We start from the raw sequence: 24,387 nt of genomic DNA, 5'->3' as shown, positions 1-24,387 counted from the left end.
AAGGACAAGCAGCTCCTCAAAGATGCCCAGTAAGCAGCACTGCTGCAGCAAGACAAAGATTACTCCGTATCACCCAACTGGGAAACGAGGCTGCATATTGTTTCTGGTTTTAAGGTGAGGTTTTGGGTAGCATAAGGTAGGAAATGGTCAGTCCAGAAAACTGCTATGCTTTCCACCTCCAGAGCAGGTCTGGCACGGTAAGCACAAAGCAAAGATACTCCACCATACATCAGCAAGAGCAAAACACTCCCTAGAAGATGTCCACTCCATTCCAGCTCCTCCTGGTGAGACCACACCATTGCACATGCTTACATAAAAAGCACATTTTAAGTCACTACCTTATTTCACAAAAGACACCAAGAAGCTATTAGATGTCAACTTGTGCCTACCACCAACCTAGGCTGTATCTGAACCAGTGACCCAGAGGTGAAAGGCCTATGCCCCATTATCAGTCTCCAGAGACATGTGATCCCCTCAAAACAGTAGGTTCCTGACAGGCATTTTCAAAAGGGCAAAAGCAATTATGAGAGCTTCACAAATCACTTGACAATATGCCCATTATACAATGTATTTTCAGCACATAGCAGCCTTTACACTGGAAATAAATAGAAAAGAGCAGTAGATGGGTGCTAGATGGAAGAACGTTAATTCTCCATCACATTTCATCCCTAATGGACTGAAGTACAAATGTAAGTATGGGCATCACCTACTTTAACTGCCATAATTTGCCCACTTGGTTTGTGGACCATTTTGTTGACAGAACCATAAGCGCCTCGTCCAATTTCTCCAAGGTCTTTCAAGTCCTCTGCTGTAAAATCCCAATGTTGTTCAGGGGAAATCTTCAATTTTCCTGATGATTCAATGCTGTGTGTTCTCAGTCTCTCTCTGTCAAAAATATTGGGAAGCAATTTTTCCACATTTTAAATAGTCTGTAAATTTCTCTTTTCAGCACTTGATTAAACATTAGAAGAGAGGGGTTCACAAAGGCTACAGCAACAATCTGACTCCACAAAGGATTTTGATTGGGGTAGGGGGTGCAGGGGTGAGGGAAAATGTTAAATCAAAAATGACATACGCTTGCCCACAGCTTCAATTAAGGCTAAATTTCTCCAGCTGTGGCATAAAATTCAATGTGTCTCATATAGTAGAGTCATTCTAAACACTCATTTACACGTTTTTTTCTACTTTGCACAAAATACATCAGGCTTCAAGCAGGATCTGGTAACATGCAGAACCAAGAGCCTGAAGAGCACTCCCCAGCCCCATCTCCCCAAAGCTTCTGCTGCTCTATACCACCACACTCCCACCAACTGTCTCCCTTCTAGTTGGGTTTCTATGCAACACAGGCAAGCTCTTCTGTGTGAATCAAGGGGACTTTAGAAAGAGTTTGCTCTTAATGGAAAACTGCAATTAATTTAGGAAAAAAAAAACCACCAACATTTTAGGTAATCATTTAATTTATTCAAAAAACAAATAAAGAGCCAATAATTTATATTTATAAAAAACAAGACAAGTTGTAAAAACAAAAACTGCCTGTTCAAGTGCATCTTTACCAAACACCTAAATTAACATTTTTAGGCAAATATTGCTCCTACTTGCTCCACCAAGATTTGTCCCCAGTAAGGAGCAGACCAATGCCCAAAATTTGTAGGACTGAAGAGTTCAACAGTTGTTTTAAGGTGCCCCCAATTACTCGTTCAAATGCAGCAATGCTATCACTGAATTAGTAGGAAATGCACAAGTATTTTCAACACTTTTCATCTTAAAATGCCATGCAAATTTTCAGGTTTTCATTAATTGATTAGGCGATTCACACTTCTTAAGTTGTAAAGAAAGCCAAAAGCCTGAGTTTCCCGCTTTTGAGTAGCATTAACAGCATTAAAGACAGCTCCCACTCCAGGGCACACCAATCTCACACAGATATTAAAGCACACAGGTACTTCTGACCACCTTGTGTACAAGGGAGATTCTGTCAAACTCATCCCTTGGACTCTGATCACTTCTCTTGGGCATTTGATCAAGCCACCATTTGCTCATCCAGGGTCCAACCCAACGAGCAGAACATACATGAAGTGTTCAACCAAATACATAAAGCTTATTAAGTTTATCAGCCAGAGGAATAAACACGTTCTGGCCTATTCCACATGGATAAATGCAACCGTTTGTCAACCAGCAGCTGCAAATGCTACCCAGCTGAATGCGATGGTGGATCCAACCATGACCTCCACCAAGTTTTATTTGGAACCTGGGTTTTGTGAGGGCAATGAGGTCAGGCCCAAAGGTCAATTGACTGGAGCAACTATGGTTCAAATGGCTTCATCTGCCGCACTTCAGATTCTCTGCAACGCTTTGGTTTAGCACTTCCAGGGCTTTGAACAGCTGCATGTCCCGAACCCTTGACCTGTTCGAGGAAAGCCTTGCTGAACAGCTCCTCTCACCACTTCCATGCTGTGCCTGCCCTGGTCTTTCCTGATTTCTAAACTGCCTAGTCTGAGATTTTGAATCTGCCACTCCCTACAGTGTCCCTCCACTGCCCTTAGGAATAATTCGGGAAACCTACTGATTGTGCTACAATACAGCACAGATGTGACGGACACAGCAGCCCGTGGAGCAGAGGTGGCACCCCTTCATTAGCACTATTTACACTATCTTTGAGTTTCTGTACATAATAAAACACTGCATTGACTGGGGTTCTCCATGGAATTGGATTACTAAAGAGCAATGAATGAAAATAAGGTAGTAAAACAACCCCAAAAAAGAACAGAGGGGAAAAAAAAAGAAAAGAAAAAATGAAAAGAAACATGACCTCCAGACTTGCCAGCTGTCTTGCAGGCAGCTTATGTTGGAAGCTGCATGAATTGGTTACTAACTTCTCGACCATCCTATTTTGTCAGTACCATAAAAATAGTTCTTCTTTTGATGGAAGAAGGTAGGTGAGAAGCATCATGCTAAGGAGGCACCAGCAAATGGGCATTTCCTGCCTACCTCCTGCCAGCTGGCATGCAGGAAGAAGCACAACCAGTGAGAGCTAAATCTTGTTCAAAAAGGCAGGGAGAAAAAGCAAAGAGGTGTTACCAGGCGAGTGAAATGTGAGATTTGATTTTCTGAGCAAACCCTTTCCATCTCTTGTTTCAAAACATTTCATACTGAAGTTCTCATAGAGTTAAAAAATTTAAATGTTGACATGGTTTATTCAAATAAAGCAATTAAACACATCTCCACTCTTCCCTCTGTCTGTTTTTCTGCCCAGGAAACTTTGCTTTTCTTACCCTACATCAGAAGAGAAAGCTAATTTGAATTCATTATTTCCTTGTTACACAAGAAGCCTGTTTCTCCCCAGCTGTAGCGTGAAAGCAGATCTGTGCCATTGTTCCCACAGCTGCAGGATGGGTGGTTCAAGCAGCCAGGAAGATGTGAGCTAGGAAATACCCCCTCTGCGGGTCTGCACCGAGTGCCCTCTGCAGCTGTATTCTGGTGCGGAGCAGCAGAGCTCCAGGGGTTTGGATCAAGATGTACCATTCACTGTCCATCCACAAAACCTCACATGTTGGAGCTTGGCTTAATTTCCACTATGTATTTATGATGCCATCTGCCTCATACTGCAATCACAGTTCCTGCTTATCTTTTTTCAAATACCCAGGGAAATGGTCAAATAACCAAATGACAAGTTTGACAGAGTAACAGAGACTTTAATATAGATTTTGCTCATTTAGCTAATTTGTCACATGTGAACAATGCAGTTTTCCTTTAAGCAGCATGGCCTATCTTAAGGGTCAGTAACTGGAACGCAATGATTACTTTTAGCATCAAAAAACTACGCTTTATAACAGGAATTTTTCAGTGTAAATCAAAATCCCAAGGGATTTCCATGCCAAGAAAGCAGCTCAAAAAATGCAAATCTAGAACATAGATTCTCTGCATTGATATGAAATGGGAATTTTCTGATGTAAAACAGAGCGAGGAAATAAGAACAAATAAATCATCAATGCAGTACACCTATTACTAGATTTGCACTGCAGCAGATATATGAGGACATAAATCCACAGGGTGGACATGCCCCCAAAACACAAAAAAGCTTGCATAAACCCTGCACTACATTCTAGTGCACTGGATACTACAACAGCTTGCTTCAGAAAATAGAAGGGTAACCACAGAGAACAGTGTCTAGTGAAGGTGAAAAATAATTAATGCCCAGTCCCTTCTTCTGCAACCGATCCGATTTCAGTCCCTGTGTTTAGTGCTTATTAGAGTTTGCACAGATGTGATCAGACATATGTCTCCTCTTCCCATTTCATTTTTAAGCTGTGCAATCCAAATCTCTCTAAGGCTGGGAATGTTGGGCAAAATTGGGCATACATTCTGCAAATGATCAGGATGCGTAAGATGGACTTGTGGGACTTAATGTATGATTTAAAAAATAAAATAAATAGCTAAAGAGGGCCAGATACTCCTCAAACAGTTAAAAGTAGTATTTTCAAATGCACCTCAGGGACTATAGCTCCTGATGGCTTGTTCAGGACTTCAGCTTCCAACTCCCCGTCTTGCTTTGAAAAAGTTTTAAACGAAAAAAAAAAAAAAAAAAAAAGATGATAGGCTCAGGAGGTCGTTGCAATTACTGCACTTGAAAGGCACCAATGTATCAGTCTTACTGCAGATGGTTACTATGCTTGTCACAGCAGTTATTCCAGGGATTAGGAGCACGGAGCAAGACAACAACTCCTCCGAACAGTTGCCCTTTGTCAGAAATGAAAATGTTTGTGGGCCCAGCTTGGCAGGAGGCAGGCGGACGGCTGGCGCCAGGCACCGCAGCCAGGCCAAGGACAGGGTCACACGCATTCGGGACAGGAGGTTGCTCATTGCAAGCTTGGTGAGCTAGACTCACACGGGAAGGTCTGCCATGGCTAGAGGCCCACAAAACCTGCTGGGGAGAACCACAGAGACACTGGGAAGCTCTCGGACAGGCTGTGTTAGTTCCCCAAGCCCTGCTGTTAGCACTGAACTGCAGGGATGGCAAAACTTTTTAAAACAAGCATTTCCTTGGCATGAAAAAGAAGGACCGTGGGGAGAAGCAGAGAAAAGTTGGTGGATTTTTTTAAGCAAAATTGAAAGTTATCAGACATGAAGCAAGGCCAGAAAGATGCTGTAGGTAGCTACCTATCTCCTCTTTGTTTTACTTCATTAAGAGCTCTGCAGCACTCAAAGAAGCCCAAAAGTTGAAGTATTCAACATTACAGTTGACATGAATAAAACAAATCTGCAGAGTCAAAAAGATCCAAGCAAACCAGCTGTGCTTCACAAGCCTGCCTAGTGCTGGATTCTTCTAGAAGTCTCTCATTATAGCTCCTATTTACACTGTGGTTAATGAGAATATACTCTACATCTCCACAAGTTTGGTAAAAAAGCTGCTCAAAACAATGGGATTTTAGAAACTGATTTGTGGTCTATCAGCCAAAGGAATGCTACACCATAAATCCTAACAAAAAAGCTTCCATGTAAACTGCAGGGTTTTAATAACACTGTGCACTGTTCGTAACTTCAGAGTAAAAACATGGCTTATGACTTTGGCTAACACATTTCTACCAAGTCTTTCAAATAGCCCAGAGAGGTTGTAATGCTTCTGTTCCAATGTCTGTTACCTACAAAACAGTTTTCAGACCCTGGAGGCTAATACTAATAAAATAGCAACCCTAGTTTAAATTTCACTGGAGAAAGTATCCAAAAGAAATGTTCCATTTTTTTCTAAAGGGCTGAAAATGTTGGTGCTCTCACACATCTTTTGGATTCTCACGAGAAGAAATATCTGCTTCCAATACGCTGTTGGGCAATGGTGTCCTTGCAAGAGGGGCAGAACTAAATTGGTTTTGCTCTGACCCACGTAAGCTGTCCTCAGGCTTAGTTATTTTTAATAACAAATTCCTCGACATCAAGAGACACAGAAAACATGTCAAAGGAAAAGAAATGATTTAGTTTTGCATCTCTTACCTACTCAGACTAAAACCAAAAGCACACTTGCTCCCTTTCATAATGACCAAGTGGCAGAAATTCTCCCTAGCATTGCTCTTGCTTTCTATGTTCCTCCAAAACTTTACAATAAAGATATTAATGAAGTGTGGAAGATTGCATAGTCCCTTCCACAGCCCTCAAGACTTGGTCCAGCACACTCTCAAGGCTGCAAAGGGTCTCCCTGACTTCAGTGAGCTTTGGCTGAGGCTTTTAAAATGTCAATATTTTTTATTAAGCTCTCCTGGTAAACTACTGAGTTACAATGGATTTTGATTAACCCTGCCCTTGACATGGAGGAAACCTCTCAATTCATCGTGATGCAGCCTGTACCGAATTTAACTGAGCACATTAATCTCGAACTCATTTTGACTGGGACATGAGCCAGACTGCAGCACATTCTCTGAACCCACCACGGCTGGGTACTCAAAGCTTACACTAGATTCAAGCATTTCAGAATAATACCGGAAAAAACTGAGCTAATTAATTTAAATAACCCTTCTGAGAATGCTGACTCTTTTACTGAAACATGACCTCTCCTGAGCCGTGGTCAGCTACCAGAGAAAGAACAGGAAACAGAGACATGAGCACATCCATAAGAATCAACAAAAGAACCCGTATACATACTTTAAATAGTTTGCAAAATGATACTGAGATGCAATATCATTATCATTACACAAAAATCACTCAATGGAATGACACTATTTCTGAGACAAATTCCATTACTTTAATAGATGCCATTTTTGTGGGTATGGAAAATATTTGACAATGGCTAACAGACAGTTAAGCTTACTGTAGCCTGCTGGAAAGTTTCTGGATGAGGTCCGCTTCTCTCCTTTTGAAACTGAACGGGACAATGTGATTACTACCCAGGGTTGCTTGTGTATCACTTCAGCCAGGAAAAGTTGTGAAAATGACAGGAAAACATGGTGCTGTTATCACATGACACAATAACGTATAACACAATACTCAGCTAGTCACACTACCCACGGAGTGCTTAGCATAAGAAATTAGCGAGCTATATATTTTTCTTCCAAATTTCACCTAAGCAACCTCCCCTCATTGGGAGCAATGCAGCTTCTGATGATTTGAGATGTATTTTAACACATTAAATCATATGCAATTTGTTTTCTTACAGCAATGACAATTATTATTTCCAACTGTATTATTACTATGATTAGAAACATGAATAATTGCATTCAACTTACTAACCAAATACTTCTATGTTAGTGACATGCTGTTTCCCCCAGGCACATTGACCATCACTGCTCTGTTTTTCTTGTGGTCTCTAAAGCAGAACTAAGTAATTTTTTCTTTTAAATCTAGCTTCCATCCTGAATCCACCAATCTAGGACTGGTGGTGTCTCCCAGGTGGGCTTGTCATTCATCTTATCCCCTCTCTTAATAAATAAGTTTGCATGACTTGAACATCTACGTCCCTTCTTACCTCCAGAGCCAGACAACTGACAGATAAATGAAGTTTAATTACCACTCTGTATTACGAGACTTCTCTAAGAACAAAATTCAGGTTCTGGATCTCCGAGTCTCTCAAGCTGTCCAGCTTTGGAAATCTCCCTTCCCAGTACAAGGACCTGTTATCTCAGAATGTTCCCAGTAGCTCAGGCAAGACGGGCTCCTGCTAAGCACTTTGTGGAAGGCACACAGAAAACAAGCACTCAAGTACTTGTACAAATGACCAATGCAGCTATCTACAAACAGCAATGCAAACTTATGGTTTTGCTCAGCTCCTTGTTGGGAACACTTGAGAGAGGTAGAAAATGAGCACTGTTATTTCATCTACATGAAACATTTCCGTTTCAACTACTCTAACGAGTGATTTTTCTAATTTAAACTTCTGTATGTCATAAAATTCCAACCCTGGTCTGGGAAAGCTAAAACCTCTCCAACTTCTCCTTCAGGATTTATTTTCTATTTGGGATAAAAACATAAAACACTTTGGGCTGCATCACAGCCTGAAATAATATGAAATTCAGTGCCAAGAATGTACCTGGCAGTATTTTTCTTTCTGTGGCAGACAAGGACAGATGGGAGACAAAGAAATCACCTAACTGCAAGACAGAGATTGCTTTTTCAGAGAGATGCAGCTATCATAAACGTGGTGACCAAAACAGACCTTATAACAAGACTAAGTAGACGAAATGTGACTTGTATTTTTAAAGTGCCCCTTCTCTAAGACCTAAGACTCCTATAGGCCAGTGAAAGCAACTGCCTGTTGAAGGTCCCCACGCTCCACGGTCCAGTAGCATGGTGAGATTTTAAATGTTGGTCTCCTCCGAGATGGCTACGTGGAGCACAGTTTTCTCTACTGACTCTCAAGAGCCAAGAGGTGATTTTCTGTAAGCTCTGTAAAGATGCTTAAAGAAAATTAAGGATGCTGTAAGGAGTTAGGCCAATGGCCCCAGAGAATCACCTTTCCCATCTTTCACTGGTATCAAATACCCACCTAGAACATCAGAGACACAAATCCAGCTGGATTATAGAGGAGCCCTCACACTCCTCAGAAAGGGCAACCACCTTTACACTGCTGTAGCAAGAGATATTTGAAACAATCACTTTCAAGTGATCCATACTTGTCTCAGCAAATGCATCAGTTATGTTGGTCACAAAGGACCAACTGCTCATCCAGATTTACTCCAAGCATATTTTATACAGGAGGGAATTAAAACAAGCTCAAAGAGAAGACCCTTTAGGGTCGTCATAATCCACTGCAGACTGGCTTAGTGATTTGTTCTCTCTTTTCTGAGATTTCCCAAAATGGAGGGGCCTTCACAATGGGAAGTTAGAACATCCACCTGAATCTCAAAGATGATGTCTGTAGTTTTCACCAACATAATATACCACGAACACAATTAATCTAAGTCCTTTTCAGAAGTGAGTTCCTCAATCAGAATGGCAAAACCAATTCCGCCCAGCAGGCTAACCCCCACCTCTGTCATATCCATCCAATCCACCACAATGTCCTTTCCATGAGCTCTTTGTACAACAGCTGCTTTTCGTGTGTACATCGTGTTCATTCAGTCCAGATGTCCTCCACAGTACACGTTGAAAGTCACTCATTTATGCAAAAGACAAAACCAGAAGTTGTTGACAATGACCTGCGGGGTGAAAGCTGTCTCCAAATCTGCAGACTCTCCTCTCTCTATTCTCCATTTCTTGATGTGTACAGAAGACAACAGGGATGATTGATTCCTTCAGTTTGAACCCACAAAACAGAAGAGTTGGCTCACTTCTCCATAGCCAGGGTAAAATGCAAGATATTTTACTATGAGGTGGCGATTAATGTCTGAAGAGATAAAGGATGTACTCTTGCTCTGATGAAACACCGTGTGATCCCAAGTACACAGAACACCAATGAGCAAAGTTTATTCCTACAGCTAGCAATGGCAGTTGTTTATTGGGGTTTCCTGCAGGAATGTGGTTTGCAAGGTCCACATCTGGAAACGTAGCATTCGAGTCCAACTTAAATCACAGATATGAATAGTGGTGGTCCATATATAAAATCCTTTCTGATGTCTCTGCATGTCACACAAGCAGAAAAAAAAAAAAAATCTGTGCCTGACCATCTCAGATTAATTGGAGTCCAACAGTGACAGCCACTTAAGGTCAGAAAACAGATACACCATCTGTACAACACAGCAGAGACCACTCCTATACACAGGCACCAAGCTCAGACCAATGTGTAAGCGATGTCCTGCTTTGTTACTTGTAAATAATTATTGCACAATATATTTATCCAAAAAATGGGTAGAGGACAAATCTGTGTGTGCATGCATATATACTTATATATTCAGAGACATTACATATAATAATCTGCTTCACCTCATTTTCCTCTCCAAACACCAGCAGGTTTTGCATATTAAGCTAGCAGTTACTGTATTTGCCCAAGAAGGAGGGAACATGGGGATATGGGCTCTCTTCAGCCTCAGGAGTTCATCCATGTTTCAGGACACCGGTCCCTAAAACATACAGCATGGGACACCTATTGCCCCTGTTGACCTTGGATCGATCCCCAGCTCAGAATGCCAGATTCACAGGTCTACAAGAAAAGAAGCTAAAGGAGAAAGGCCAAGAGGGCAATCCATGCCCTCAGATGAGCAACAGCATCTCCTGCTCCCTAAATAAATTTTAACTGAAATCAGTACCATCTGATATGTTTTCGGAGCATGGCTTACAAACTGGTGAGTTCAGATATGGGGATGCTCAACCTCCCCTCTTAGGCAGGACAGCAGCAACGTGCACAGCTCAACAGATCCCTGGGGCACCTTGGGACACATAACACACAGGTGCCACAGGGTATTTTTAATCAAAATGCTCAAGTCCCAAAGACTGCTCATCACTGGAGGGAGGAAGGGAGAAATTTTGGCAACTCCTAGTTCCCAGATGGAATTCTGGATCTCACCTGTATTTCTTAATCATAAAAACTTACTGTTGACTGTAGGTAGTGAGACCATTTGAAGGCTCAGAGATGGCAATGCATCACACCTTCCCTATGAAGTATGAAATATGAATTTTAGAATGGCTTACAGAATTTACCAAATAAAATGGTAAAGCACAGACACATACATCTTAAAATACTCTGAAAAACACACCGACAGATTCAAATGTTATTGAAAAGTCCAACATGGATGGAGGTGTCATCTCCATTTTCTCTCTAACCCTCTAAAGAGGATTCAGGAATTTTGGTGTCCAGAATGCTTTTAAAATCTCCACGCACCAAGATTTACAACCAGTTTGCATATAAGCATGTACACTGCTGTCCTTGCTAGGGGTTACAGCACCTAGTAATAAAGGGAAAAAGGAGAGAAAATCGTGCTTCTGTTATCACAGCAGTATGAAGGGAACAGAAGAGCTGATGCTGACTCTGAAACTACTTGACCTACTTTCACTTCTCTTAAATAAGCATTGCAGTAGTTACATCTTCGTGTGAATTACGCAGCTATGCCAGGACCAGATGTGTCCCTCCTGATGTGTGAAGAGGGCTATAACTCAGGAAGCCCCAGGGTCTACTGAACACTAATGCAACAGCTCTGCTCCTGTGAGACCCACCACTGCCTCTGAACCACCAGGACACAAGCAACAGAATTAAAAAAACCCCAAAATTCTTAAACCACACCGAATCCTCTGTAGTCTGAAACCTTGAACTGCTTTCAAATAAAGGCAGCACCATCCCCCATCTCAAACACATTAAGGAGACCAAGGGAAATTTCCAACTCTCCAACGGTCAGGACAACAGACATTTCTCAAACTGTCTTCCTCATTAGACCAGGCAAATTATTACTAAAGTGTTGACCTTGTGCTCAGGTTTATAAACTCAGGCTTTTTAAACCAAGCTGACTAAGCAACAAACAGTCACCCCTTGGCTCTCCTCCAGGCTCTGGAGTGTGACAGGTACCTCCAAAGCAGGAGCTTGGTCCTGAGCAGGCTGCAGGCACCTGTCTTTTGCCATGAGCATGGATGGAGTCAAAGATGATGACTTAACTTATATGTCTCAGGGAAGGATCTGGCCAGCCACAGGTCACCCATGGAGCCATGTTACGAGATAAAGGGTAGGCAGCACATCTCACTAAAAGCCAGGCACTGGAAGGAAAGTCTACAGTATACTTCTATCCAAGGGAGACATCGCCCAGCTTTGCTCTTCTGTACAGCCTCTCTGCGTCCCAACACACAGCCACATTAATGCAGATTTGATGGTGAATGAAGTCGGGTTCAGTTTGAAAATGAACATTTCCACCTCATTGCTCTACCTGATAATTTTTGAATTTCCATCAAACCAGAATGCTACACCTCCCTCCACACAACACTCAACTCAGCAGAAAAAATACAGTAGTCAACTCGAAACTGCTGCTCTTCAGAGACTCTCCTCAGACACCATCTTGGTGTCCCTGGAGGAGGAAAACCATGGATACCATCACTAAAAACACCTTCGCAGGCAGCACAGGATGGCAGCTCTGCCTCTACCCCATACCACCTTCCCTCGCCCAATGTGACAGTGAAAACGGGCCTGAGGAGGCAGTATGAACGTCAGACACCACACCCTGAATTAGGAAATGTTGCATGTTCATGCCTTGGTGTGTCTCACACATCTGTGTGCCAACTGCCAGGACCTGCAAGTGACTGAGAACAGCCACCTCCCCACGGGGGCCCGCAGAGGCAGGGTGGTGCCCCAGGCGGCTCCGGGCAGACACAGAAGCCCCCAGCCTCCCCTGTTTCTGGATAACCCCCGCTGCCACCACAGGCTCTTCCTCCACTCCCACCACCCAGGCTGCTGTCCCCATCTGGACAGGACAGGCCAGGTCTTGGTGCTTTGGAAGGTAACTGCCACTACCACCATCTTCTTACAGCCTCCTACCCATCGGTCACTCTTCCCCATGGTGGAAGGGACAGGCCTCCCTTGTGCACCAGGAAGGGGACCAGTTACACACCGCACAGCACGCCAAGAGGGTCATGGCTGCAAGGTCAAAATGCTGCTCCCAAATGAGCAGCTCTGGTCACAGCTGTGTGCACACAAGAGCCAGGACAACAGCTCCTAAGTGCACCGGCGATGGGACAGGTAACAGAGCTAACCTGTAGACCACAGATTATCAGGAGATCTCTGCTGAACTCTCTACCCCGTCACAAGCTTCTGGCCTAACCTTTACCTCTTCCAAAATACAGCATGCCCCAGCTTCCCATCTGCAAAATGGGGAACACAGAGTTTTATGCAACCATTTAGGTTTGCAAAGCTGAATCACTCAGCACATGTGAAGCACTTGGAACCCATGGGAGCCAGATTAGTATATAACATCAGGTTGTATTTGATTTAGACACCCAAAGGTGGGTGATTAGGTTTCCAGAAGTTCTGAGGAGCCCAGGTACCAACGATGTGGCAGGAAGCTAGGTGCTCAGCACCTTTGAAAAATCAATATGAATTAGCTTAATGGAGATACACAAGCTCCAAATTTTGTTTCCAGACATGTCAGGCCTAAATTCAGAAGCAGAGTGCTGAAATATCAAAACCCTTGCAGACAGAAGAGAACAGTCCTACTAGGGCACTGATGCTCCAAGGGACATTGAAGTTGCTAGAGAAATTTATTTTGGAAGCAGCAGATACCAAAAAGCTCCTCTGCAGAGCAGGATTAGCACCTTAGAGAAATACCAAAACTTAGAAGGTGAGGCGGGGGGGAGAAATTAATGCAGCACATTCAGGCAAAATCTAATGCTAACTTTGGTAGCACCTTCTCTGAAGAGACGATCTACTTGAAGTCTGAGATACTGAGCATGGGTATTTTACAAACCATACCACCTCTTTGTCATCTAGGCCACAGAGATCACTGGCTAAACGAACTTGTAAACTTCTGGAAGAGACAGGAAGGTTAAAGTACAGACAAAACTCATCAATTTGTCAAGAAAACTGAAAAAAACGTGTAAGAAACATTGCTGTAGTACTTAAACAACGGTGATGTTTGTATTAAAAGTGAAAGTCTGTTTTCCACAGACTCACTCATACATTTAAATGTATTTGCTGAGTCCTTGGAGGTATCCATTTTACTTGTGCTTACTTGAAAATACAAGCAAGTTTCCCATTGGTTACATTCAGATACTGCAACTTTCAGGAAACGTTACAGAACAGACACAGAAAATAATTCAAATTCTTAACTGGTAACTTTTACACTGAAACCTATCTCTAAAGCTTCCAGGCATTACACTCTGCGATGGGAAGATATCATGCAGCAGAAAGGTATTAGAAAACAGTAACAATAAAGATGTGAAATGACTGTGATAGAAATGGGGAACAGACTGAGAAATATTTACAGGAAAATTCACACAAGTAATTGTGAACATGCCAATTTAGGATATTCCACTTTGGTTTTTAATATTTTTTTAGACAAATGGTAGTAACTCTCACAGGTTATTTTCTACTGAACTCAGCCAGCTGTAGGCTATGCAGCTAGAGAGCCTGAAACCACATGCCAGAAAGGTTTGGAAAAGTGTAAGAGTAGATTAAAAGAGAAGTGGACACTTCAGAGATACTTTGGGACAGCCAGAAAAATCCTTTCCAGGAATAATGACAATCCCTGAACTGTACAGAGAAAAAGGAAACAGCAGAGTCTGACATGCAACTGGACCTCCATCTGCCTTTGAGGAATCCAACCCCAAAGGTCTATTAAACAAACATCTGCCAACACACTCTTGGGGCATCTATCTGGAAAGTGTGTGACTCTCCCAGGTGCCACAAGGAGAAGAAGGTCCACATGGTGCACCTCTGGAAGCTTAAGTCACAAAGAATCCATGAAGACACCCACATGCTACAAGGAGGCTACAGAGTCCAACAGGCCACCAGACAGTTCAGAAGCTGGGTTTGTGAGCATTAAAAGACATAATTTTGTCATCTTTCCAGAAGAGACTGCAACGCTCTAGTGTTCAAGTTCTAGAGAGGTAGCATCTCTGACAGCCAAGAGACTTCCCAGCCAGCAGACAGGATACTCGAGCAGCAACATGCTGTGAGCCCGATGCCAAACAAAATTCCTTGTGCATGCTCATTTCTTAGCAGGTGGATCTAAATTCTGTAGTCCGAAGTCAAGATCAAGGCATCACTGCACCAGAAGAGTACAACACTTTCCAGAAAACCAAAAAACTCCTCTAAACCCAACCAAACAACTTAGTTCAGCAGATGCCAGCAATGGCCAGCACAACACAGAGAGCTGCCAGGCAAACCTGCCATGCACAGCTATACAGTCACATCTCGCCGCATCATTCCCATGTTAGTGTTATTTGAACCTCCTTTCAGCAAAGGCCACCAGCTGCAAGTAGCTCTGTAGAGCTTACACATAGATAATCGAGTAATCTAGTTTTGTTTGTGGCCTAAATCCTACTTGGACACAGAATAGATGAGGTAAAAGGTGGGATGCTTTTCAGCTGGTTGGAAATAGCGATTGAAAAACAATGGGTTGGAAGTTTAAGAGCTCACCCTAACCACGGCTTGTGTCCTCCAGCCTCTGCAATTGTCTGCTGCAGGGAAAACAAAGCATTTGTTAATCTGGTCTAAGTCAGAAATACAGTCTGAACTAATGAGAACCATGGTCTCAACTGACAGTTCTCCACAGCCTCCACTGTTACCCAGCCTGCAGAGCACAGCAATCACACAGAGCCTTGCTGACTTTGACCAGGCACAAGCAGGAGCATACACTTCCCCAGACTGGGGCATCAGCTGTCAGTAAAACACTTGCGTCTTCTCTGGACTGCATCCTTTCAAGTAAGAATTTTACTCCCCAACTACTCTCTGTAATTCAGGCTCTATTCTGCCTTTACCCTGTAGACATCACATGTAAAATTATGTATATCACTGTGCTAGATACCCTACATATAGGCTACGTGGTATGCTGTACCTAGACAAAACCTCTCATTGCACTTATAAAGTGGATTTGGTGGTAGCAGTCATGGCTGAACCAAACAAGACACATTTCCTCCGTAGCTCCATCAGTCACATGCAGTCACAGAACCAGAACAGACCTTCCCTTCCAACCCCCTGCCTCACTCCCTGCTGCTCAAAACGTCATCCCTGCCCACCTGCCCCACAGGATCTGCACAGGAAAGCCATTCACAGCGCCTTTTAGTTTCAATAAGGGATGTGTCAGCCCTCAGCATCACCAGGAAGGGAGATTTCAGGGAGCCATAGCCCAAATTCTAGCAACCAGAAAAGTACCTCCAGTTTCTAATCTCATTCAAAGCCACCCTGAGTCAGTCTCCTATTTAAAGGTCACTTCAAAGCCCCTTGATTTTAACACATGTTCTAACTCAGAAAATATTTAGGGCAAAACTCTAGCAGCACTGGAGATGCAAGAGGTTTTTGCCACCGGCTCCAGTCTGAGCAGTTGTGGCCTCTGCTCTGCTAGTCTCCTCCTCGCTTAGTTTCCTGGTCATCTGTGACAAAGGCGACCTCCTTCAAGATATCCCAACACAGGTGGTAGCAGATGTATTGGGAAGGGTGAAGAAGGGAGGTGTCCTGGGCAGGGGCTTGGGGTGCCGTGGGCTGGGCAGGGATGGGACAGGAGCAGCGGGGCCATCCCACCCGCTGCCACTTAGCCACTGCAGTCCTCACCAGCTCAGCTACAAGGCCATCACAGAGACAGCACAGCAAAGCTCAGAGGTCCCAACCACGCACTCAGCAGGTCCTCCTGCTCCTGCATGTAGCCTCGCATTCCTACGTGTTGCTCTGTATCGTGCCCTGGCACCCACCTCTTGTGCTCCCTGCGCACCCATGGCAGCACACTCCTACATCCTGGAGGTATGCAGCCCCAACCTGAGACCCAAACCATAAGACATGGCTCAAAACCACTGCAGATGGGAAAGAAAAGACAAGGAGGGCAGGAAAAAGATTTGGGAACACATGTCACAACTTTCTCTATTCAGTAGTGTTTAATCTATGCTCTCTCCCCCTGGAAATAGTATTCCAGGGCACAGCCTATATATTAACAAAAAGCCTCTATCCATGAGAGCAGCAAAGCTCTGGTAACAGCCTCTGGGCAGGAGTGCAGCGGGCATGATACTCGCCAGGCTACAGAGGGTATTCTGTGCCACGGGATGTAAGGCAACTGGAAAGCCCTGGTCAAGAGTCTTGGTAACGCCACGTTTTGCAACTGAGATTCCATGGCCTTTGAAATCATTCCTCCAGATAACATGCCATTAAAACCAAGGAACTAGCGTGGAGTCAGAAATCACACACAGATCACCTGGGAAACCTCCTTGTGGAAACCACTCCAAGTCCCTTCCAGCCCACATGTGCATCACCCCTGCTCACTGGAGCTAAACTCCAACCTGGCTTACGGTGATTCCCAAGATGGTTTCCTCCACACTCCCCAACTTCTTCTCCAACGTTCCTGAGATCTCTTAGACCGAGAAACAAACCCTAAAAAGAAAGCCGAACTCACACCTTGATGGGGTACTTGGGGTCTGTACCCATTTTACCATGGTACAGAGCCTCGGCACTGAGCCGGAGCATGGTTACACCCAATATCCTGAAATTTCCAAAGCCACCTCTGGCATGACATGCCTTCCCTCCTCGGCAGCAGTGTCTCTGATCCAGTGATGCAGTTTACGCAGACGTTTCCTCCCTCCTAACACACGCACAGGCATGAGAAGCCCCATTTGCTCCTTTGCTTTCTGTCTGCATAGTAAGAAACCACACTCTTACCTGAACATCCACCAATCCAGCCTGATCTGTTCCCCGACCAAAACCTGTTAATTAAGCAAAATACAGCTAATAGACAATTTACATCTCATGGCAGCTGCAGGTCACTGCTGACTGCCTCCTCTTGTGCCCCAGCCAGAGCCTGGCACAGGCAACACGCATTTGACGACAGGACCCTCTGCCTTCCTGGAGGCAGGAGCAATGGGACTCCTCTGGATCGGTGGATCCAAGTCACAGAAACCCAAATTTCGTGCGAGAAATTGACCTCTCTGTTACCTTCAGATCCACCCATCCAGACCAACAGGGTCTGCACAGGGAAATCCCCAGCAGTGTTGAGCCAGCACTCATCTCGGGAGGGCACCGAGGCCACTCTGCTCTATCAGGCTGGGGAAGAGAAGTGACTCAGGGAACAGAAACAAACCTTGCATCCGGAACGCATCTAGGCCAGGAGGTCTGGAATATCCAATTCAAATCTGAGGTCTAGAAAGGTTTCTAGACAACAGAGGAAAAAACATTCCAGCCTCTCTGAGAAGCAAGCAGGAGATGCAGATACATCACCATGATGCACCAGCTGCAAGACAAACACTTGAGAGAAGCGTGCAACCAGAAGATGTGAACATTGCTTTTGAGGAACAGCATCCACTATAGACAACACAAAGGACATGAAGATGAATCAGCTGTATCCAAGCTTGGTCAGCCTCAACACAGAGAAAGCAATCCAACCAACAGCATCCACTTCTTTCAAACAGAAATGGCTATTACAGCTTGTAGCGTCCCAAGAAAGCTTTAGCGCAGACACATCACCATCATTTTTGACACTTGAATGGCTACCATATCCAACCCAAAACACTTCCAAGCCTTCAGAACCAGTTACACCATTCACCAGCCCAGGATCCAACCCCTGCCAACAACTGCAACTCCCATGGAGACAGAGCAGCACCTTCTTAATGGACAATGTTGACAGTCACTTGCACAAACATGAAACTTAAGATGTCAACGACTAACAATGAAAGCTCTTCTGTGCTAGACAGGAGCCACTGTGACTTCCAGTGAATCTGAGACAGAAATCCATGTAGATAAACACAGAAAGGTCAAATCCCTATAGATGGCTGATGGTGGGAACTCACTAGCTGAGACTAAGTCCTTTATTTAATGGACTAGGGAGGTTTGAGAGAGGAAAGAGCCCCAGATGGGGTTCTACAGAAAATTGTTACAGGGGTTTGATGATGTGATGAGACACAAAAAGTGACTATTTAAATGCTAGCTCTACAACCAGTAAGAATATTCTATTTCAGAGAGGAAAAGAGAGAGAAGGAGAGGGGAGGACTTGCTGGAAAGGTACTTGCGATGGTAAGAAGAATCATCTAAAGTACTCTACATAAAATTCCTAGATGTTGTAATTACCGTTGATAACTCATCAGAAACATGCTTCTAACTCAATAAAGCCTTGCTTGAAAAACCCCAGCATAAAGAAGCTACCAGAAAAAGGAACAGACCCCAGAAGGTATGTCCTGGGGAAGCAGAAGGCACTGAGCTCAAGGAGAGAGGCAGCGACATGCAGAGCCAAGCAGAAGCAGCCTATAACCAGGGACACCCCGGAGAGTCCAGTCGGCAGGGGAAGCTACAGGTGCAATTTCTGAGACTTGCCACTGACAAAACTCTTGAGACCTGCTGGGGAACTTAGAGAGGAAAAATTTGGGATATCTTTGCATGCTAGCTGCATTCTGCCACATGTACAGGCTGTGGGTGCATCACCCATCCATCTAGATTGGTGGATCTGAGGATACAAAGCTAATATTTTCTGTGATGATGTAGTACTGTTACTTATTAGTGTCAGGAACAGCTCTGTGCCACACTTGCATTCAAACTTTGGATAGAGATATCCTGTACCTAGCTGTCTAGAAAACCCAGTGAGAGCTAATCACTGCGTAGCTCCCTAACATCTCCATGTTGGTAGAATGATAATCCTCAAAACTTTGTTTATTTTAGTGCTGGGGAAAAAAAAGAAAAAAAAAAAAAATCTATCACAGTTATGTCTTTCACAAGTAACACAGAAACAAGAACTTCTCTCTAACGAAAAGTAATAAGCACTGAATAAAGAGACAGGAAAATGACAGTAAATAGGTCTGGAAATTAATTATAGACATATCTTGCATTATTAGCTATAATTTATCTCAGTTTAATCAATTCTGGAAGGCAGTAGCTCCAGTGTAAAGCAGGAAGATCCCAAATTTAACCTTTTTTTAATTCTGGGAGAAAAGAAAAAATCTACAGTAACTCAAACTGACAGATTTGAACAACCTACAAATAACTGAAGTAATCAAACTGCATTTAAAGTAACACTGCGTGTTGGCTAAATAATTTTGAAGTTGTTCCACTAGTTGTGCCTTTGGCTTTATACTCACATGTGTGGATTTTGGAAAGGAACTCCCGAAGTGTTTAGAGTAAATCTTGCTGTGGACTTGAAAGGTGGATTTGCAAAATTTAACTTCAGCGCTTTGCGTTTACCTGGGAGACAATGAACATAAAGTAAACTTTTTGTCAGCAACAAAATATTAAGAGCATCTGGAAATAAACAGAAAAAATGACATATTGTAAGAAAAGGAAAACGCATTTCACAACAACATTAGCAAATCATAGCTTGTGTTAGAGACACAGGAATGGAGAAATGGAGTCAGCTCTCACCCCGAGGTCTTCCCCTGTCTCATTCCAAGTCAGACGCCAAAGCGAGGTGTCCAAAGCACCTCCTGTGACAGCTGGAGTACCAGCATCAGCTACCAGCAGCCACGGGCACCTCCACACCAGGGCCCTGAGCAGCCTCCGTGGACAGCCACTTCTTTAAACAGATCCATGCTGGCAGGCTCAACTTCAGCTACAGTGGCAAAGGGGCCCAACTTGCTCGGCACAGCCTGGGCATGCCACCAGGGCGGGTGGCACCGAGGAGGGAAAAGGGCACCTTGGGATGTCTTTTATGTAACACCCCAACCATAGGAGGGCTGACAGGGTTCCTGACCCTCCTCAGCTTAATGCAAATGGAGTTAACCAGGCTTGAGTGAGGATGGAGGAGATCTGCTGTGCGCTCCTTCTGCCAAGTGGGTCGCCAAGCAGAGCAAAATTCAGCCCATCAGAGGGGTGACCAGGTGAGAGAAAGCTTTGCTCTGCAGCCAACTGAGAAAGCATAGGGAAAAAGAAAATAAACAAATAGTAGGGTGGGAGGGGCCCAGGTCACCACTTCAGCCGCTGGCTATGTATTTTTCATTGAAGTTGAGATTACCTGCTCAAGCAACAGCAGGATCAGGGACTATGAAGGGAGATGTCCCTTCCCAGTCCTCTCACTGAGCTGCAGAAGACCCTGTCTTGCTCCCATTCAGCCACAGGAAAACTGCACTGCTCTCCACCAAAACACGCCGAGACAGGGACCTCTTCCACCCCACCTTCCGAGGAGCCTGCAACTGAACCCCCCCGGGCTTCCCACTGCCTGGGCGATGTCTTAACAACTCACTACTGCTCATCCCAGGAGGCACCGGCCACCTGAAGCTAGCACAATACCTGGATTCCTCCAACAACCTTCCTTTGCCTGAACCCTAAAGCGGGTGTTGTATTCCCAGCCATCTCACAGCCCTCCTGGGAAAAGCCAGAAGGCACCATCCTGCTCTGCAGCATTCCTCTACCTTGCACAAAGAGGGGTTTTGGATAACTCCAAGACAAAAAAAAAAAAAAAAAAAGAGAAAAAACTAGTTACAGGTCAAAGCACTTCACTGCAATTTCAGGGCATGAAATATTACAAGGATCAGAGAATAATTCAGGTTGGAAAGGACCTTTAAGATCACCAAGCCCAACTGTAAACGTAACACTGCCAAGTCCACCACTAAACCATGTCCCTAAGTGCCACATCTACACATCTTTTAAATACCTCCAGGGATGGTGACTCAACCACTTCCCTGGGCAGCCTGTTCCAGTGCTTGACAAACCTTTCAGTGAAGAAATTTTTCCTAATATGCAATCTAGACCTCCCCTGGAACAACCTGAGGCTGTTTCCTCTTGTCCTATCACTTGTTACTTGGGAGAATAGACCAACTCCCACCTCACTAAGAGAAGCATAGAATCATTCAGGTTGGAAAGGACCTTTCAGATCACTTTGGCAACACACTTCTAAAACCAGCTTGATAAACCCAACAAACCTCAGAATTAAGGATGCCCTCAAAAGAAATACACACACCCCACAGTCTGGAAGGTGCAGGAAAGCTTGTAGCCAGCAAACACCCACCTGTACCCAGCTGAGGCTCCTTAACACCTGCCATCCCAGACAAGCTCAGCTGGATGTCAAGTTACAGGTTCAGATCTAGCTGGGTTAAGTTCTACCTTGAGGTCTTGCTGCACAGGTGCTGCTGCTGGCATTACCCAACCTACAGCACATCGAGCTCCGCAGCGAGACTCCTATCGCTCCCTGTTTGTGATTTCCACGTAGAGATGACCACCTATTTCCTCTATCATACCTTTTACTTTTAAATTGCTGGTACATACTTTCAGTTTTGATCCTGCTGCAATACAATAATCTGGAAGTATCTGCATACAGGTTGAATTTTCTAAATATCACCTAATTTGTTACACAAACACCACACAAGAAACTTGTACAAAATCCAACAGCGTGAAACCAATTATCCAAAGCTTTGTATCAACCACCTAAAATAAACAACACATCACCATTTTTTGGTGACAATTCACCAGCAGATTTCCATAAGGTCCCAGTCAATGATACTGGGCCTTTCATCACTAATAATGATGGAGAAGAGGGAAAGCGAGGATGCCCAGCCTGGGTACAACCGGTCTGGGTAAGGACTGCTGCAGCACAGAGCTAAACACTCCCAACGGATCCTTCTTGGGTATGGTATCCAAAACCAGATGGCACAGTAGGGTCTAGGCTGCAGCACTACAGGGAGACAAACAATAAAATACTTGTTTTTAAAAATCCTGAGCACACTGCAACAAGGTAAGCAATGAATGGCTTACTCCTTTCAAGAGTAAAAGTATAGATCTGCCCATCAGAATACGGAGAAACACCACTGCTGGTGCTGAAAGCTGGTCTGCTTTAGGGTACCTTCCCTTTAGTAGCATCCTCTTATTTTGTTGTCTTGTGGAAAAAAAAATATTAAAGAAATAATGTAGTTTAGCAAATGAAAGAATGCCCAAAATATCCATTAACCATCTTGCCTGACAAGCTGACCTCCCAGCACAAGGTTCCACCTTTGAACAATGCTAGCATTTTCAAAACTTTCTTTAATCTTTTTCCTATAAAGACAATTTCTTCCACATGTTTATTGCACATCATTTATTCTCCTGAAAAGCATCTAACTGGAGCCATAGGGTCCCTCCCCAAGCTCAGCGGAATGGCCTGGTATCTCTAAATTCTGACCAACCTACATCCCTGCCCTTCACTGAGGCAGTCCAGTGCTCTGTAGTATGAGGAATATTTTATTTATATTACTTGCGTGTACGCAAAACATTACTCACTTTGTGCAAGATGAGACAAAGGACTGCATTTATACACATAGCACAGTCATGAAGATAAGCAAGCCATCCCTCCTGCTTGGACTTTGCCACTCCAAAATCTTCTAGAGTCGGCAGTGCAATAGGAAGTCTATGTAGACAGCCAGAGGCAGGCACTGACACAGCAACAACATGATGTTTCAGAGTGCCAGGTGACAGTAATATTTCATTCTCATTTCAATACTTGTCCATCCACACACACCACGGCCTGACGTCCATTCCCTCTTCCCTGAACCATGGCACCCTGCTGCTGAGTGAGTACCGGTGCTACAAACCGTGCAGAGGAGGAAGGATCAGCTGTTGGGTAGGTAACAGAAAGAAGAGTTTCTAAGCTCAGGCTCTAGCAGCACATGCCCAATGAACTGCAGAAGAATCACTTAAGAGAAGCCAAAGAGGTCAGTTCGTCCTTACACATGCCCCAGAAACAAAGGAGGAGTTGAACGAAACCAACAAGGTGGCAAAACCAAAATGAAAGTCTATCACTTCCTGCAGAACTTATCAACCCTCCTTATCTTTCATGTCAATCACCTGCAGTGTTCTGAAAGATCAGACTTTGCATGACCAACAGGAATATTCATAGAATAACAGAATGGTTTGGGTTGGAAGGGACCTTCAAAGATCATCTATTCCAACACCCTTGCCACGGACAGGGACATCTTTCACTAGATCAGGTTGCTCCAAGCCCCATCCAACCTGACTTTGAACACTGCCAATGATGGGGCATCCACAACTTCTCTGGGGAACCTGTTCCAGTGTCTCACCACCCCCATTTTAAAAATCTATTCAAAGCTAACTCTAACAATATTGTTAGCCAACAGAGATGCAGAGCAATCTGTATCTCTTGTCTGTCTCTTGAGAAGTCCTGCAAGCCTCCTCCAAAGCATAAGGCTGCAGGCAGGTCTGCCACCAGCGAGGAACCAGAGGTTTCCTGGCAGGACCCTCTGTGAGTGCACCACCTGTCACATGGCCACAACACTGCGCCATCACCTGATCAACCTCCCGAGACCTCTTCTGACTACATCCCTGATGGCATCTCCCTTCTTACACAGAGTAAAACCAGACTGAGTTCACGACTGCCAAGGATCTGGGGGGTGCCAACACTTACCAACCCCGTGCATATGCCTGAAACCTCCCCCTGCTCGTCCGCTCTCCCCAGGTCTGGACAGGCATGGGTGGTGGTGCTGGGCAGGTACCGGCAGATAATGGTCATACAGCCCCCACTCACTCATCCTGTTATGGCAGCATAAACTCCACTCTCTGACTGGGTCCAGGGATTTACAGCATTCACCATTCTTCCAGTTTTGTTTTATTCACATGCCTGAAACACTACCCTTTCTTTCAAGGGCAATAATACAGTGTCATAAGATCTTCCCTTTCTAACAGCAATGTTAATACAACTTAAAAGAGCATTTGTCTTTGAAGTGGCCCAATGGTGAAAATGACACAATTAACTACAAACTCCTATCAGAAAACCTCCTCTTCTCAAAACCTGCTCCTATTCTTAGTACTTGCAAACTTTGTACACCAAGGTTCCTCCTGTTTTCACACTGTGACGACATTTTTTATCACTTAAACGTCAGTCTATTGATTTCTATCTCAGCAGGTTTCTAAGAATAGTTTCAATTATGTCGATCCACCATCTAGAGCTGGAT

At 44.2% G+C, this 24,387-nt stretch overlaps 1 protein-coding gene across 5 annotated transcripts in view; it reads right to left on the bottom strand.

Moving 5' to 3' along the window:
* Positions 1 to 24,387, bottom strand: part of MAP2K4 (mitogen-activated protein kinase kinase 4) — a 108,008-nt gene that overhangs the window by 48,295 nt on the left and 35,326 nt on the right. The window contains exons 2-4 of one of the 5 annotated variants that reach the window (XM_030013726.2): positions 19,594 to 19,696; positions 6,794 to 6,889; positions 711 to 885 (exon numbers count right to left, since the gene is read on the bottom strand). In XM_030013726.2, the coding sequence (XP_029869586.1) occupies positions 711 to 885; positions 6,794 to 6,889; positions 19,594 to 19,696 (374 nt within the window). Of the gene's footprint in view, positions 1 to 710; positions 886 to 6,793; positions 6,890 to 17,191; positions 17,236 to 19,593; positions 19,697 to 24,387 lie in introns of those variants that run through there. The other 4 variants (XM_030013727.2, XM_041123311.1, XM_041123310.1 and 1 more) reach the window with 4 other exon arrangements.

Source organism: Aquila chrysaetos, chromosome 5, assembly GCF_900496995.4.
Source record: "Aquila chrysaetos chrysaetos chromosome 5, bAquChr1.4, whole genome shotgun sequence".
NCBI classification, from domain to species: domain Eukaryota; kingdom Metazoa; phylum Chordata; class Aves; order Accipitriformes; family Accipitridae; genus Aquila; species Aquila chrysaetos.
Note: the sequence above shows the minus strand (reverse complement) of the source record. Positions and strands in the feature narration are given on the sequence as shown.